At 41.5% G+C, this 17,954-nt stretch overlaps 1 protein-coding gene across 1 annotated transcript in view; it reads right to left on the bottom strand.

Annotated features, from left to right (window-relative positions):
• LOC124594353 (rho guanine nucleotide exchange factor 12) overlaps positions 1 to 17,954 on the bottom strand; it is a 1,115,193-nt gene that overhangs the window by 645,705 nt on the left and 451,534 nt on the right. Inside the window, exons 7-9 of the mRNA XM_047132720.1 lie at positions 7,980 to 8,210; positions 4,799 to 4,892; positions 4,330 to 4,538 (exon numbers count right to left, since the gene is read on the bottom strand). Of these exons, the coding sequence (XP_046988676.1) occupies positions 4,330 to 4,538; positions 4,799 to 4,892; positions 7,980 to 8,210 (534 nt within the window). The remainder of the gene's footprint in view (positions 1 to 4,329; positions 4,539 to 4,798; positions 4,893 to 7,979; positions 8,211 to 17,954) is intronic.

The raw sequence follows: 17,954 nt of genomic DNA, 5'->3' as shown, positions 1-17,954 counted from the left end.
CACTTGTTTTTATATCTGCATATCCATGACATCTAACTACCTTTTGCCTCACAACTGCTGAAAAAATTCAATGACCAAAATCCATTTAGAAATAAAATTCAAAAAAATTAATTTATGTAAACCAACAAAACTGAAGTAATAAAATAACTGAGCAAATACACTCCTGGAAATTGAAATAAGAACACCGTGAATTCATTGTCCCAGGAAGGGGAAACTTTATTGACACATTCCTGGGGTCAGATACATCACATGATCACACTGACAGAACCACAGGCACATAGACACAGGCAACAGAGCATGCACAATGTCGGCACTAGAACAGTGTATATCCACCTTTCGCAGCAATGCAGACTGCTATTCTCCCATGGAGACGATCGTAGAGATACTGGATGTAGTCCTGTGGAACGGCTTGCCATGCCATTTCCACCTGGCGCCTCAGTTGGACCAGCGTTCGTGCTGGACGTGCAGACCGCGTGAGACGACGCTCCATCCAGTCCCAAACATGCTCAATGGGGGACAGATCCGGAGATCTTGCTGGCCAGGGTAGTTGACTTACACCTTCTAGAGCACATTGGGTGGCACGGGATACATGCGGACGAGCATTGTTCTGTTGGAACAGCAAGTTCCCTTGCCGGTCTAGGAATGGTAGAACGATGGGTTCGATGACGGTTTGGATGTACCGTGCACTATTCAGTGTCCCCTCGACGATCACCAGTGGTGAACGGCCAGTGTAGGAGATCGCTCCCCACACCATGATGCCGGGTGTTGGCCCTGTGTGCCTCGGTCGTATGCAGTCCTGATTGTGGCGCTCACCTGCACGGCGCCAAACACGCATACGACCATCATTGGCACCAAGGCAGAAGCGACTCTCATCTCTGAAGACGACACGTCTCCATTCGTCCGTCCATTCACGCCTGTCGCGACACCACTGGAGGCGGGCTGCACGATGTTGGGGCGTGAGCGGAAGACGGCCTAACGGTGTGCGGGACCGTAGCCCAGCTTCATGGAGACGGTTGCGAATGGTCCTCGCCGATACCCCAGGAGCAACAGTGTCCCTAATTTGCTGGGAAGTGGCGGTGCGGTCCCCTACGGCACTGGGTAGGATCCTACGGTCTTGGCGTGCATCCGTGCGTCGCTGCGGTCCGGTCCCAGGTCGACGGGCACGTGCACCTTCCGCCGACCACTGGCGACAACATCGATGTACTGTGGAGACCTCACGCCCCACGTGTTGAGCAATTCGGCGGTACGTCCACCCGGCCTCCCGCATGCCCACTATACGCCCTCACTCAAAGTCCGTCAACTGCACATACGGTTCACGTCCACGCTGTCGCGGCATGCTACCAGTGTTAAAGACTGCGATGGAGCTCCGTATGCCACGGCAAACTGGCTGACACTGACGGCAGCGGTGCACAAATGCTGCGCAGCTAGCGCCATTCGACGGCCAACACCGCGGTTCCTGGTGTGTCCGCTGTGCCGTGCGTGTGATCATTGCTTGTACAGCCCTCTCGCAGTGTCCGGAGCAAGTATGGTGGGTCTGACACACCGGTGTCAATGTGTTCTTTTTTCCATTTCCAGGAGTGTATATTATTAATTATGAGAAAATAGAATGAACAAGAGAAAGTACTGGGCAATGAAGTCATATCGAAGAGTGGAGCAAATGGGTCACACATAATAATAGAGTTCTTCAATGATCTACCAACTTTGAATAAAGACTACTTAGGGAAGTAGGAGACATTCCAGCAGTAAAAAAAAAAAAAAAAAAAAAAAAAAAAAAAAAAAAAAAAAAAAAAAAAAAAAAAAAAAAAAAAAAAAAAAAATTTGAAAAAATGAAAAATGTATGTTCTTCTTGCACTACCCAAACTTTGTACATAAGGTTCTGTGCATCTTGATTTCACAAATTGGGTACTGTAGAGGATGCTATGATTTACACATTTTTTATTCTCACATTCCGTACTTGTAAGATTGTAACATAACCAAAACTTTGAAAAGAAAATGAAAAGAAATGTCAGAGAATGAAAAACGATATTCCCAAAGAGGGACACACATTACATAATAATGGTTCTACATTAGTTATGATACGAGAGTGTAGATATTCATGAGGATATGTTCACCATTCACTGATCAGATATAAACATTAGAGAAATCTGATTAAGCTTATGTTGCAAGCAAATAACACAAGTGCCAGGACATAGTTTGATTGGTTAAACAGACAATATTCCCTGAACCTCTATACAAACTACAAACAGAACCAAGGGCTTAATGCATCCAGTATAGCAACCTAAATTATGTAAGAAGTCGTCCAGTGGTGTCTTACCTTTTTAGCTGACTCAGTAAAGGGAGAATAACCTTGATGAAAAAGGTAACAAGGACACTGAAAATGAATGATAAATACATTCAAACAATGGAAACTCCAGGTAGGAATACCAACAATGTAGGAAAAGACAGATTGTTACTTGCCGCGCGCGCGGCATCTCAGGCCAGAACGTAACATCATGTGGGATGCAAGCAGCAACCTAGATGGGGTGGGGAAGGGGAAGGGATAGTAGTGTATAGGTAGGGAGATAGAGATGAACACTGCCTGGTGGAGTGTGAACAGACTAGACTGCCAACAGGTGCAGCTTCAGGAGTTTGTGAGGCAGAGACATGGGGAAAAAAGGAGCAAAAAAAGAGAGATGTGAGAAAAGACATGTGGATGCATTGGCAGAGGGCTCCATATAGAAGGGGTGGGAGATGAGAATGGGGAGGAGATGATAGGACAGAGGGGATGGAAACTTTTGGGTGGAGGGTGTTACCATTTGTTGAGGCCAGGATAATTACGGGAGCAGAGAATTTGTTGTAATGGTAACTCCTATCTGTGCAGTTCAGAAAAACTGGTGGTGAAGGGAAGAATCCAGATAGCTCAGTTAGTGAAGAAGCCACTGAAATCAAGTGTCTCATGTTCAGCTGCATGCTGTGCCACAGGATGATCTACTCTGCTCTTGGCCACAGTTCAGAGGTGGCTGTTCGTTCTTGTGTACAGCTGGTTGGTAGTCATCCTGATATAAAAAGCTGTGCAATGATTGTAGCAGAGCTGGTAAATGACATAGCTCCTTTCACAAGTGGACCGGCCCCTGATGGAGTAGGATAAACCTGTGACAGAACTGGAATAGGATTAGCTGGAGGTTGTTGAGGCTGGGATGATTATGGGAGCTGAGAATGTGTTGTAATGATAACTCTTATATGTGCGATTCAGAAAAGCTGCTGGTGGAGAAGAGGATCCAGATAGCTTGGGCAGTGAAGCAGCCATTGAAGTCAAGTTTGCATTAAGCTTGCATCCTATGTGATGTTGCATTCCAGCCTGAGATGATGGAGTTGGCAGTTGCAATTTGTCTTTTCCTACATTGTTGACAGATACATTCACTATATGTGAGTTGTAGACAATACAGCAGTAATAACAGACTCAAAGGAAGACCTCCCTCAAATGTTTAGAGTTTTATATAAGTGATTAGGGATGTTTAAGGTAAAATAATCATCAAAAACAAAGATCATGAATATTTAGAAATATAAATAGGTAGATAGACAAAAGTATGCACATAGCAAGTAGCAAAACTGTATAGCTTTGTAAAATTTACAAGGTAAAATGAATCCTTTGCTAAATGACTACACTGTCACTGAGAAAAGGAAATAACTTCTTGGTATATTCATAAAAAGTTTATCAAATAATGGCTATGAAATGCAGATATCAGGTAAGTGATGAAGTATAAAGTTGAAGTAACTGATACCTGGTTTGGAGATTGTTCACTAAGAATAGCGGGGCGATAAGTAAAATATATCACCAAATACTGAGTGAAACACCAGTGGAGAGACAGTTCAAGTGATTCTGAAATGGTACACTAAGCTAGCTAAGTATCAGCTCAACATCTTTCGTTCACATTTTAAGAGGCAATGTACTGGTAAAAAAACTGAAAAGGGGCAAAGAAAATTTAATTTAGAAGACACTTTTTTTATGAAAAAGGAGTAACACATGTCAAGAAGAACATTACTTAAAACTGCATTCTGTGACAGCTCCAATGAGGTTAACTCTAGGGAATCCATAAGTGAATTCATGAATCCCTATGAAGCCTCAAGTTACTTGTGATTAAGCTGTCTTATAGTGATTTAGTTCACAAACTTGAACTAATGATTGTGAGAACTCACTAGGTACCTCAGTCTCTTCTAACAAAATGAATTTCATGTGACATAGGCTACACACAATCTGCATTTGAAAGATTACACCTTATAAACCTTTTATGTTTGGAACAGTATGATAATCTTCCAACGTATATGGATGTGCAAGAGTGACGTACATACCTCACTATGTGGGTGACTGTCATCTTCTGCTGGGAAAGGTGCATCAGATCCTTCAATATTTGTTGAACTCCCACCATAGGGTGGAGGAGGGGTACCAGGAGGTGTGGCTCGTGGAGACTCCATATTACAACTACTTCCAGTACTCTTCGATCGCTTGGAAGCAAATGAAAGGTCTAGCATAGACTCCGAGGCTATTAACTGCCTGGAAGCTGCAAAAACAAGGCACATGTGCTACATATACAGATACATTCATTGTTGTAGAATTGTTTATTAAGACAGGCAACAAGAAAAACCAGTTCCTTCCACCAATTCAATGGAAAAAAAAAAAAAAAAAACATTTTACTACCTTCAAATCTTGTTATCCTATTTGGAAACATTTTTTCTTATAATGTTCCTTCACTCTCTCATCTTTTTAGTACACTAGGCTTCAAAACTTACTGCATAATTATGTTCACTTGATTACACTAACCTTCTGCAGGAGATAAATTCTGAATATTCAAAGGATCAGGACTCGATTTCGTTCGATGGTGTGTGTTAAGGGCTGGAATCTGATGGCCAGACAGCTGTAAAACAGTATTTAAATAACATAAATCGTATTAAGGTGTGTACAAAAGTAAGTGTAAAAATTAGCTTTCTAACTAATTTAAAGCTTCACAACATTAACCACAGTATTATATGAGTACTGGCCAGGCACTATATTGCATTACATTATTCACATTTGTTGGACACTGAGAAGAGTAGTCTCTGGATAGTAGCAAGCAGTCACAGATAAACATTTTATTTAAGTGCAATGCAATTAAACAAATTAACACCATGAAAGATTACTGTATTACAATGTTAACATTGGTTTTAAATTAATCTACAATACTTATTTTAAGCATTTTCATTAATACTTGCTTCACCTGTGTAGGATGAGCTGTCCAACAGGTCAGTACAAACAATGCAATTCACTTAATTGAAAGGATGCTAAATTAATGTGCTTGTAGAAGTCAAACTTTGCTTCATATCTGTATATGTTACTCTCTCCCCCACAATGTGCTAGCAGCTGTTTCTTTCACATATCTCTATTTTTCAACATCTAGAATTTGTCACAGCAATCAGAACTTAATTTAGGCTGAATGAGAAGGATGTATGCACCACTTTTTAGTGTTTCATGCCACCTATGCACATGTATCCTTGATAGTTTACATGTTTGTTCAGTACTTATTTGTGCCTGAAGTACAGCCTTTGCCTGTAAGCATAGATTGATAAGTTACTCTTTAAAATCATGGGTATTGGGCAGTTTTGTCAGGAAAAATTCTCACAATATGTTTGTTCATACTTTTAAACAGGCACAATGGATAGTTGTGTTGGCATTTGTCTTAAGTGATAAGCATTCCTCATTCAAAAAGCATGGATAAAGATACGTAATAAGAAACATTAAAACACTTTTATTTTGAAAAGCAAACTATGGTTGAAGACCATGTATTATTGGACACAAGAATTTAAACATGGTCAGTCAAATCTTTGTGTAAGAAAAATTTAGTACACCTATATCAAGTTTCTTCAGAGAAGCAGTCAATAGAATGTGCAATTACGATTAAATGGTACCTCATATCAATGGAAGTATAATATCCCTACTGGAGTTTTGCATACGAAAATGCAGAAAGAGTGACAGATGCAGAGCATAGAGTACTTTTTGTTGTTGACAAAAAAAGTTGTCTGGGATAAAAAGACGACAATGACAGACAAGAAGAGGAAGAAGAAGAAGAAGTCTCTCCATGATATGGCCTAGAGAACTGCACAATATCAAGTGGCCACTGTGTAATCCTCTGCAATATGGTGTCATTTCAGATGCCGTGTGGAAGGGCACAGGTGTCAGCATATTGCACTTCTGCCTAACACTGTTGGCCTTTCAGACCTTGGAAATGCTTCTTCTCACTCACTTATTTCCTGAATTAGTGTCATGAGACTGAATTCATCCCGTCCAGTCCTTCCACCAGAGAAAACTCCCTGGCAGCACCAGGAATTGAAACCATATCCTCCATATGGCAGTCACACACACTCGCAATTCAGCTATGGGAGTGGGCAAATAAGAAAAAAGAATCTGTTCATAATTTGGCTACTGTTTGCTCTGAAAGTTGTAACTGTCCCCCATTCACCACTTTCAAAAAATTCTCTCTTAACTTCGAAAACAGATTGGAAGGAAGAAATAATCATTAAATTAATATGTCACTCATTACGTAAACAAGTGTTATGCAGAGTCAAAAGCCAATTCTTTTCAGGAATAAAACGGTTGGAATCTCACTGCTTCAGGTGTATTGCTCTCAGTTGAGGTTATGACATGTACTGAATTTTTGAAAAATTACTTTTTACCAATTGTATCTCACTATCTTCACAAATGTGTGAAAAAATAAAACTTAATATATTGTGGGCAGGCACAGCTAAGAGCCATTAATATGGGTGTTTAAGACAATGGTTTGTTTTGGATTCATCTCTAGGATTCTAGTACTTTTTTTCCTTCCCCAAGAAAACGGACAAATACACACATGTACCTATAGCAATACAACCTTCATTTTCTTGCACTGATTATAAAGTCAAGATAACATCAGGTAATATTATGTATAATTTATTGACATAAATGTTTCTTTGTTTAATATATAGGAAACTACAATACTTCATACACTGAAGCTGAACTCTAGAGCCAACACCAATTGGCAGACCAGCTACCTCTACAGCATGTCATTAAAAACTGTCTCTAATGAACAGTGCAAGTTAAATGTGTTCAGTGGATTAAATAAGATGAGATGTACTTTGAAGCAATGAGACAACAAAGTAGCAAATGATACTGTGGAACCTTCCTGACTTTGGGCAAATTGTTTTGTTATTTTCTCTGACAGCTTTCTGACTACTTGAGCTAGCTGAGATTTTTCAGCTACATATGATGAGTCTGTCATTTAGACCATCCATTCCAATGCATAATCTCATACAAAAATACCCATTTCATCTAAGAACAATCTGTAGAGAAGTGCAACAATATTTGACATTCTTATCAACAGCAAAAAAATATATTTTTTTGCAATAAAACTTTCTGCTTCAATTTGGGAAGATTATTGAAAGAAATTAGTAACACTGGAAACATCACAATGCCCTAGAGAAGTATATTGTGCAGTCAGTGTGTTGCTTGAGCTCTGATAGTTGTGTGTTATTTCTTGCAACTTCCATAGCTAACATTTCTGTCAATGATATCCTTCCGTGATTCACCCATACAGAATTTCAGCACTTAGAAAAATCGCAAAATGGGCAGTCATGAATTTGGCCTGCATACCATACTTCAGAATACTTGGCCAGTATCAACTTCCATGACACGCTCAGATCAGACACGTATCACTAGCTATGTACCTCATGTGACTGAAGTACTAGAAATCAATGGCTCTAATCACAGTCAGACATAGAATTCACATTTGCTACTTCATGCATTATCTGTTGTGAATTAAAGTTCATTTTAATTTAATTCCAAATTATTCAACACAATATTAAGACACATTGAACAAAAGGTTATTTAAGCTTTAAGTTAACAAGCCACAGCAGACTAGAAGAAAACAATCATCCACATGCACTCCAACAAAGAGAGATGAGTAAAAGCTGTGAGCAGTCAGCAAGTTACTTACGTAATTGTTAGTCGGTGACAAGTGCGCGTTACTGAGGCTTTCTATTGGCTGAACGTCACCACCCCCTTCAGAACAATGCAAGGCTGTTGCGGCAGTGTGGCGGGGTGGGGGAGGGGGTGTAGATAAGGTGAGAGGGCGGTTACGAGATGGAAGGGGCGGTGGTACATCCTGGCAGGCTGGGGTGGAGGGAGAAGGGGAGTTGCAGGTAGGTGAGGGGAACAGGAGAGCGTACTGCAAAACAAAGAGCCACACGGTTAGTGAAGCGCCCACACATACACGGTATGGCTAGCTGCCCTTGTGCTGACATATTTTGTCTCTTGCTCCACAGATTTGGAATGCAGTTGCACAAATTTGCAGCTGTGTTTATGTGTGCAAATTTTACAGGCACAAGCATTTGAACAATCTTACACAGTAAAATGTAAAGTCTCTGTCCAAAGGGGATGAAGCTAACTTTCTTCCCCTTGTCACTCAATAAGGCTGAAACTCATATCCACACTAGAAAAGAAGGCAATGACTGACTGTACATGGAGATGCACACAATCATTGCAGTTGTGTATGAAGATATAGTAAGAATTTCTTAATTTTCAACCGAAGTTGAATTCTACATCTTGGTATGGCAACTATTCACAGAACTTCAACAAGTATTTTGAGGAAACGTTATGTGCGCACACAATAATAATATGTTCAACATTCAACAACCTTTTAAAATGAAAATATTACAAGCAACTGGTTCAATGGGTACATTTATACATAGAATGAGGAAATGTGTTATGTTGCTTTATATGTGAATGGATTAGTGATTATACTGCAATTCCATCTGTGGAACAGAAACTGGCAGCAGTCTCAGTGCACAATTATAATTAACATCAGAAACATGCTTATCATAACTTTAAACAGACAAGTAACAGTAATAACTTTAAACAGACAAGTAACAGTATTATTGACAAAAACGTTAATTACAAAGTCAATGAATTTGCTAAGCTTTACACAGAAAAAATACATAAATTAATAGTAATACATCCCCTGAAAACAAAAGGCAGAAACATAAAGGTGAAAGGAACAATGAAAGTTGAAAATTAATCTATAATGTTATTGCTGCTTTTTATTCTGCATAAAAATTGATGAGATATGAACCATGACTTCTGATGTAATATATACTGAAAAGGAATCACCACATAAACAAATGCCATTTGGCCAGCACACCGCTTCACAAATCAAAGCATTTATGAATATAATACATTACATCTTAAGCATTTCTTCAACTATTCACAGAGATGAAAGTTGCCCAATAATCTTTCAACATTTCTGCAATTCTTATGTCTGACCAAGAGACAAATTTGTTCAAAAACTAATACAAGATATATTGTTCTAACTATAATGGCCATTATTTTGCGAATACATAAATATTAGAAGATGGAATGTCACAGTTGGATGACTTTCTTTCTGCATCCACAAGATAATTTCCAAGTATCTGGACTTTTGGCAGTTCTTATTCACCACTGATTGATGTCTTCTGTTTCCCCAATCTGTTCTGTGTACTTATGTTCTTATCCGTTGTCTATCCCTTAGATAAGCTTCACATGCCAGTACCATATGCCACAATGCAGGCAAGAAAAAAATGTAACAATATTGCTAGATTACTACTATAAATTTCCTTATATCTTTAGTTAATATGCACACTTACAATGTAATGTAAGGAATGGAAACATTACTGAGTGTATACTGCAGTGAAAGATGCCCAAAATATTTCTTCTATCCTCTTTTTTTTTAAAAAAAATTATGTGTCCCAAAGTGGGATTTGAACCCGTATCCTTGCCTTTGTGTGCAGTGTGCTACTGATCTTTCCACTGGAAGACGTCTCACAGATTGACGTAAAGCTTCAGCCAGCTACTCACTTATATGTGACTGTATACTTTCCCAGGGGATGCTGCTGAGGAAAGCCTCTGACTTCCATCCGGGTGGGTACACTGAAATTCCCTGACATGCTGGCTGTTATTCTATCCTCTGTCAAAGATGATGATGATGAGTGATACTCATCAAAACATCATGGAATTTCAATGCCACTTCCCAGATGGAAGCCACTCACTTCTCCTTATACTTTAGTATCCAAGCACAAACTCTTAATGGTGCTCATTCTGGAGAATGGATTTGGTGGCTAGTTTGGTTTCTCCACAACATCAAGATTGTTACCAAGATGAAGTTCTTCCATTCTTAATCTGAACTGTTATTTGCTGTATGGAATTTCAACCTTCAGTCAAACACATGTATCAAGTATGAAGCCATTCTAAAATGTCTAAAACAATTGTTAATGTTTTACTGTGTATATGAAGAACTCAAGTCTATTTCACATTCATTGCACATCTTAATGGCATCATTTCCCCTGGAAATATTAACCAGAGTACACTGAGTATAAATGACACGGATAACAAAAGATGTTGCTTGTTTACACACACGACATGTCAGAGATGTCCGCAAGAGGCACTATTATTGTGCTGTACATTGCATCCATTCCTGCACCACATAGACAGGAAACAATGTAACTTGCAATAATCTCCAATAGAGCTCAGGGATGATTTTACAGAGGAATTGCATGGAGCAAAATTATGATTCTTTTATTGTGGAAACATCTTCCCATAATTTACTGGCCTCTCATCACAGTGTAACATACATTGCATGCATTTCTCCGACTCATGGCAAAACGAAAAAACTGGTTGGGATTGTTCAACATTTATTTACAAATAAATTAAATGCATACCTCGTACTTTGTGGGTGCACAGTGCTGATATTAGTCCAGATTTGGCTCATTATCGAATATTACATTCTTTGGAAATACAATCTGTCTTGAGACAAAAGGGGTGTTTAATGTGTTTCTCGCCCCCCCCCCCCCCCCCCCCAAAGGATACCCCGCTTTCATTTGCGCGAGAAACACCCCGATTGGCTAACTCCAATGCTAACCAACTCAAAAATGGCGCAACATATCGAATTTCTTTCCTTAGCAATTACTTCTCAGAACAACTCACCCTACAGTATCATTACAAGCTTTTTAGATTGCTTCTGACCACCCCGCATATTATAAACATGTATGTACTGCATCTCATCATAAACCACTGTACCGATTTCAACCAAATTTGGTACATGTATCATTTACTATCTGTAAATAAGATCTGTGTGAGTAAGAATCACCTATCTTCCACAGGAGTTGGTATTGGCTGAAATCGGGGTGACTTACAAGCACAAGTCACGAGTGTCTGGAGCAGCTTCATATAAATTTTAAATATATATGACACATTATTTCTAGAAATATACTGTGTGGGTAATACACCCTTCCCTACCAAAACTAGTGGTGGATGTGGGGATGAGAAGCCGTGACATGTGAAAGTATTGAACAGCCATTGTTAATATCGGATCCAAGATTTTTGGGGTCGCTAAGCTCATTGGAAAGGAGAAGAGGCAGAAAGGGGAAAGACAGTGATATATCAGCCCATCTCATATCCTTCCTAACTGTACACACGTATCACTTGCAACTTGGACAGGCTGATGTGGCCGAGCGGTTCTAGGCGCTTCAGTCTGGAACCGCGTGACCGCTACGGTCGCAGGTTCGAATCCTGCCTTGGGCATGGATGTGTGTGATGTCCTCAGGTTAGCTCTAAGTTCTAGGGGACTGATGACCTCAGATGTTAAGTCCCATAGTGCTCAGAGCCTTCTTTTTTTTAACTTGGATAAAAATTACTGTAACAGTAAAACCAAATTAACTCCCAACGGCTGAGAGTGCGGATGAGATGGTGTGACTAAAAGCATAACTTGCGGTTGCTTGGAGCAATTTCAACGAAATTTGGTGTAAAAAAAAAACACTCACTTTTTTGTATAAAAGTACTGTGGCAGTAAGAAAAATAATCCCTAGGGATGAGGATGGTGATGAGAAAGGGTTGATATATAAAAATGATCTAAAACTACCAGTTGGTATTCTTTTCCTGCTTTGCGCTGATTCTGATTACTTTGAAATTATAAAGTGCAATTTGTCTCTTATTTGTGCCGTTCAGTGTGTCAAGCAGATCGCGAGAACGAGCACTGCAGCGAGCAAAATAATTTTGTCCACGTGTTTCAGGATCTCACATCGAGCCACTCGGCTGCTCAAAAAGCTAGTAGCGCAATAAAGATATGCGGAACGTCGACTTGTGTGCGAGCCAGTAACAGCGGCCGCTCGACGTACTGCATTCCACACGTGGCTCTTGGAGCGTCGAGGAAGGAAGCGGGCTGCCCTGTAGCGCGCTTAGCCGACCGCTGGTGCGGAACGCAGACAATAGGCGCCACTGTGTTCCTGTCTCCGCCGTGGCGGCTGTTCCACGGCGACACGGACTCCGCGACAACACAGTAACACGCTGGCCCAAAAGCTTGATGTGCACTCCAACAAAAGGGCTTATGTAAAGTTCTGCCACCTGGCAATGAAGGGAAGACGGCACTTCAACAGCGTCAGCAGTGCCGGCCAATGGAGACGATCACAGTCATCGGCTGATGTATACTAAGTCCCATAAAACATTAAGATCTGTGTGAACTCTTGACAAAACGAGGGAAGCCCCGTCTTCTGAACCCGACGGCGAGTGTCGAGACCGCTGCAGCACTCGCGGGTCGTGGACTGCGATTGATGTAGTGCATTTCATCACGTGCAGATAATACCGTCACAGAAATTTGTATAGTTACTGCTCGTGCCTGGTAACATGTCACTAACGTCTACCGTTTTGATCTACTTCTGGTAATTTTTTTTTCATTAACTACTAATTTTTTATAAACAGACTGCTCCCTACTCTTCTCTACCCCTGAACCCCACTCTCAGTTTTATTTTCCTCTTTTCATGTCTCATTCCTTCTTTTATACATCACTTTCTTTTAACTTTAATCTTACTAAAACCCAAGTAGTGTAATGTGGAGTTCAGTTTTGGGGCAGCACATTAAAGTATCTATAAAATAACGAAACAATTTTATTAATGTACTGTGGATCTTAATGAAGATAATATACCACTGTGAAAGAAGCGCTGTAGTAGCAGCTTCTAGGGTGCCGTTAAAGCTTATCATGTCTACAGAGGCCAGGTTCTTTGGTAACCTGGAAGACAGTCCGTGGGCATTGCAGCGTTGACAATGCGAGGCTTTTCATTGAAGTGCTCTACCACTTGCACTTATCCGCGCAAGGCAAAGGTCCCGAGTTCGAGTCTCGGTCCGGCACACAGTTTTAATCTGCCAGGAAGTTTTCATATCAGAGCACACTCCGCTGTAGAGTGAAAGTTTCATTCTAGGTAATAATATGATAATATAGAAATAACGTATAAGCTAATGCAAGTAACGGCTTCGAAACAACAGATGACAATTGGCGGGCGAAAATGAGCAGTTTAGTACTCGGGGCTCGATTTTCGTGTGCCATCTTAACACTGATTGAGACATGAAGGACGGTCGTTAAAAAAATCGTTACATGTGCTTCAAAAAAAACTTTATTTACTGAATAATACCCAAATGATGTTGGCATTTTACAAAATTAATGCTTGAAAACATCTCCCAGGTGACAGGCGTTTTCTGCGATGCACTTCTCAAGCTGCTCTCGGAAGTTTGGCTTCCACTCTCTCCGACATTACTCTGTCAATTTGAACGACTTCCACAACTCGAATTGCTTCCTCCTGTTCCAAGTGTACGTGGTTTAAGCTCGTATACGCGTACCTTGAGGTAACCCTACAAAATGTGGTCGCACATGGACAGATCTGGGGAACGAAGAGGCCAACAAGTATCACCAAACTGGGAAATGACGCGACCACAGAAAACAGTCCGGATAGCCTCCACTGACATTCTTGCTGTGCGAGCTGTGGCCCCGTCCTGCTGAAACCAAACTCGCCGAACAGGAATACGTTTTCTTCTCAGTTCAGGCAGGAAGAATTCAGTGATCATCTGTCTATAACATTCCGAGGTTACAGTGTTACAGTTACTGTCTAGTAAAAACTAGGGACCAATAACATCTGCAGTACCGGCTACAGCACACCAGTCACCTTGTGACTAGGTAATAGTCTCTCATGCATTAGATTTGGATTTTCATTTGCCCAATAACTATAGTTCCGCTGATTTACTATGCCGTTCAAATGAAAATGAGCTTCATCACTGAAACAAAATGATGTTATCATTTTGCTCATTATATGGCCTCCATTTCTCGAGCAAAATTTAGCCGTTGTACATGATCTCTAGGTTTCAATTGTTGCACCATGGCCGTTTTGTAGGGATGAAATCCTAGATCAATATGCAAAATACGCCTGAATGAACGCGATTACTGGGACGCAGTTCAGCAGAATACCTCCTAGCAGGTCGGCCAGAACTACGGAATAAGGCTTGCCGAACTCTTTCAACATTTTCTGCAGTGTGCACTCAGCGAGAAGCTCCTGGCGGTTTTCTACTCATCACTGTTCCTCGAAAGCGAAATGATTCAGCCCAACGTAGAATGGTGTTACGAGTGGGAAAACTATCATCTCTCGAAAGATTGAAATGGCGACGAAACTCACGCTGAACAGCAACGATTTACTACGCACAAAACTATCGTAAGCAAACACACCATGTTGCACAGTCCATGGCTCCATGACTTCGACTAAACCAGGAAATACTAAACACACGTGACCACATCGGTCCCCCCACTCCTAATACCTGAGCTTGAACACTATCACTTATAAGAACGTTCGTGCTGTCTGCCTCACCCTATTTTTAAACAATGGTAACGAGTGTGTACTTGAACTATTAGGGTTCAAATGCTTGTCACGCTTGTCACTAAATCGGTCTGAATTAATGAATGTAACCATGAGCATACTATGATCTATTTGAACTGAAAGGAATAATAAGCAAACTAAACTGACGGACATGGAAAGCTTTACACCATAAACACGTAGAATGAACACCACCCAACAGATATTTCAGCACAACTGCATCCTTATGAAAACATACTTGCAATACAGAATAAGCCGTTCCTATAGGTGAAGAACAGTGTCATTACGTCATGGCAATAGGTTATGTATAACATTACCGAAACTTTTCAGATGAAATGATAACACAGAACGCCCAACGGGCCTGCATGTACAGCTTATCGCCATCTTTCGCACTTCGAGAAAGGTCGAATCACTGGCATGAGGTACATGCCAGCATCACACCGCCAAAAAGCACAGACAAATGGCAGTACTACAGCGACCACACATCGACTGATAGGTGATGGACACAGAAGAATAGCAAGAAGGGTGGGCACGAGTCCTTCCAGAGGAACCAACCCACGAGAAGATGGTAGGATTGTTCTACTGGCTATGACGAATACACAGTTGACAACAGCTGAAACCCGGGCAGATTTTAAAGGCAGAGCATCACCACGAACAGTTAGGAACAGATTATTGGACGCTAGGTTGAGATTTCGAGTTGTTTATATCATACAACAGACAACAGAGGCCTGCGTGGAGTAGGGCCACTGAATGGACTTCTGTGATGAACAGCGATGGGCCTCGATTCTGTGGCGGTGAGGTCAATGCCAACATATCCGCAGACGGTGCGGTTAGATGTCGCAAGAAGCAGCGATTTTGAGAACCATGCCTCTCCAATTCTTATGATAACGTTCTGGGGAAAAATGATTTGGTACCTGGTGAATGGAGACTGAATGCTCACTAGTTCGCGGTAAAAATAGTAAACTTGTTGTGATACCCATCATGACCAGGGTACCAAATGGCATTTTCCAGCAGGATAACCGAAGATCCATATTGCAGTTCACACCACAAACACCTTGAAGAATCTTCCTTGAAGAATCTTGAATGACCTACCTTGATCTGTCGCCCACGCTGGCTGACTAGGATCCGATGCCACAATGTATACTTTCACACTAGAGGCAGCAATCTTTATGAACTGACACATCATAGCAAGAAATTCCTAAGGTGCTTGCTTCCACTCCACAACAAATACAAAAGTGTATACTTACCTAAGGAAGTCATCACACGTCGCACTGATGATGATATCATGGACATCATTTCCCAATGGAATGGAAGTTTAATCGTCCAATACTCATTATGTGATGAACACCTCCCTAATGTTTGATAAATATCGGGCTTATGCCGAGGCCCACAAGAAAGACAGGCCGCACGCGTACGTCACGAGGGTAGGCCTGAGCTTGACCGATCGCTCAGCTCAGCAGACGAAATTCGCTTCTAGACCTGTTAACTCGTAACTGGGTCTTCACGTACGAACGAAAATTATTTCTTGTTTTGGAATCTGCTATTGCGGAGTCATACCGATTACAAGCACTACAACAAAACAAACAACGTTGCAGTAAGCTATGATTTGAGATCCATGCCCGACATAAATGATATTACTGCTTGATTATAGAATTTAATCTCTTCCGCTTAACTGTGTTCATTTCGTACGAGATGTAGTACCTTATGCAACTGATAATCATTTTGCCATGATTTTAATTTTATTGTACGCAGTACAGCTGTAAGAAATTATTCGTTGGCCTATGGTCTTCCGATCGTTGTAGGACTAATAAACAGCAAGCGTCCATAGTAGTCCAGTAGAAGATGTAATTCTCGTTTTGTAACTAAACATCGATTTACGAGTAGGCAGGCGTAACAACGCAGTCCGACTCCTGAGCTGAGGGAGCGAGCTCGGGTCTACCCTCGTGAAGTACGCGCTGCGCCCTGTCACTTCGTGGGCGTCGACTTTTGCTTCATGATGTAACGCCACCCATTTCCGCCAGTGTACTTAGAAACTGCTCGAGATATTACGCATTCAGTGAATCCCATAACCTCGCCTGCCCAAATCGCATACAGAAACGGCGGAACCGAAGTATTTTTGGAAAGGTCGTATGTGAGTTTATGTCGAATCAGAATGAGCACTTGCAGGCGAACATGTAGCAAGGATAGCAAGTCTAACACAACCCACGATATTACTTTATTTTGGGTTGGGCTCTGCGTATTGGAACCGCTACGTAAGCGAACGCGGGAGTGGTTTCTGTGATAACGCAGACGCGCCGTGCCGCGCGTATTTCAAACCCAGGCGCCGGCTAACTTTAGGCCGAGAGCGGCGAGCGGGCGCCCACTATCAGCGGGAGCAGCAGGCCACTGGGGTGGGGAAAACACTACAGCTGTTCGTCCAACAGCTCGGGGGACCGCCTATGCGATTCGTACCTCATCTTCAATGCATGTTTGCAGACTGCTCCCGTTAGTTGCTGTTAAATAATTTATATATTTATTCCACTTGGCAAGTGAGGCTGCAGGCCTTCTTAAATCTGATCAAAGATCCCTAGCATGTAAACATTACAATATGCATTGTAGACCATTGTCCAAAATTTAAGGACGAAAGTAACTTTCGAATGATGTGCAACTTGCAAGTAAAATAGCTTTCCGGAACTTGGACCATACACGGTAAGAACTGCTACATTATACTGCAGAGGGTAGCTAAAGGAAATACGCAGTGAGGTGAATAGAAATGACTTTTTCTTCCTGGACAATAATTACACTTAAGACCCACCGATATGATAGTCGCACGGACATTACAAAAGGCGGGACATGGCTCTTAATAGGGTGTGCTATCACCACAGACGGCAATGCATGCTCTGCAACGTGCTTCCATGCTGGCCACAAAGCTGGTAAGGAATTCCATCCCTCCACCTGCTCTGTTGACGACAGCTGATGGTCGTTGGTGCGAATGGATGGATTGCAGTGCGTCTCCTCAGCGCGTCCCACACGCGCTCGAAGGGATTTAAGTCGGAACAACGGGCAAGCTATGCCGTTCGCCGAATATCCTCTCGTCCCGAAAGCTCGTTCACCTCCACTGTTGGATGAGGTCGCGCACTGTCATTCAGAAAAATGAAATCAGGGACGTTTATACTCCCTGAAAAGATGCACATGGGGAAAGACTACAGCGACACAGACTGTTGACTGTATCGTCTTCAAAGAGCTGAAAGCCAGTACGCCACGCAACATTA

This window comes from Schistocerca americana, chromosome 2 (assembly GCF_021461395.2).
Source record: "Schistocerca americana isolate TAMUIC-IGC-003095 chromosome 2, iqSchAmer2.1, whole genome shotgun sequence".
In the NCBI taxonomy this organism is placed as follows: Eukaryota; Metazoa; Arthropoda; class Insecta; order Orthoptera; family Acrididae; genus Schistocerca; species Schistocerca americana.
This window is presented reverse-complemented; position numbering and strand designations above follow the sequence as displayed.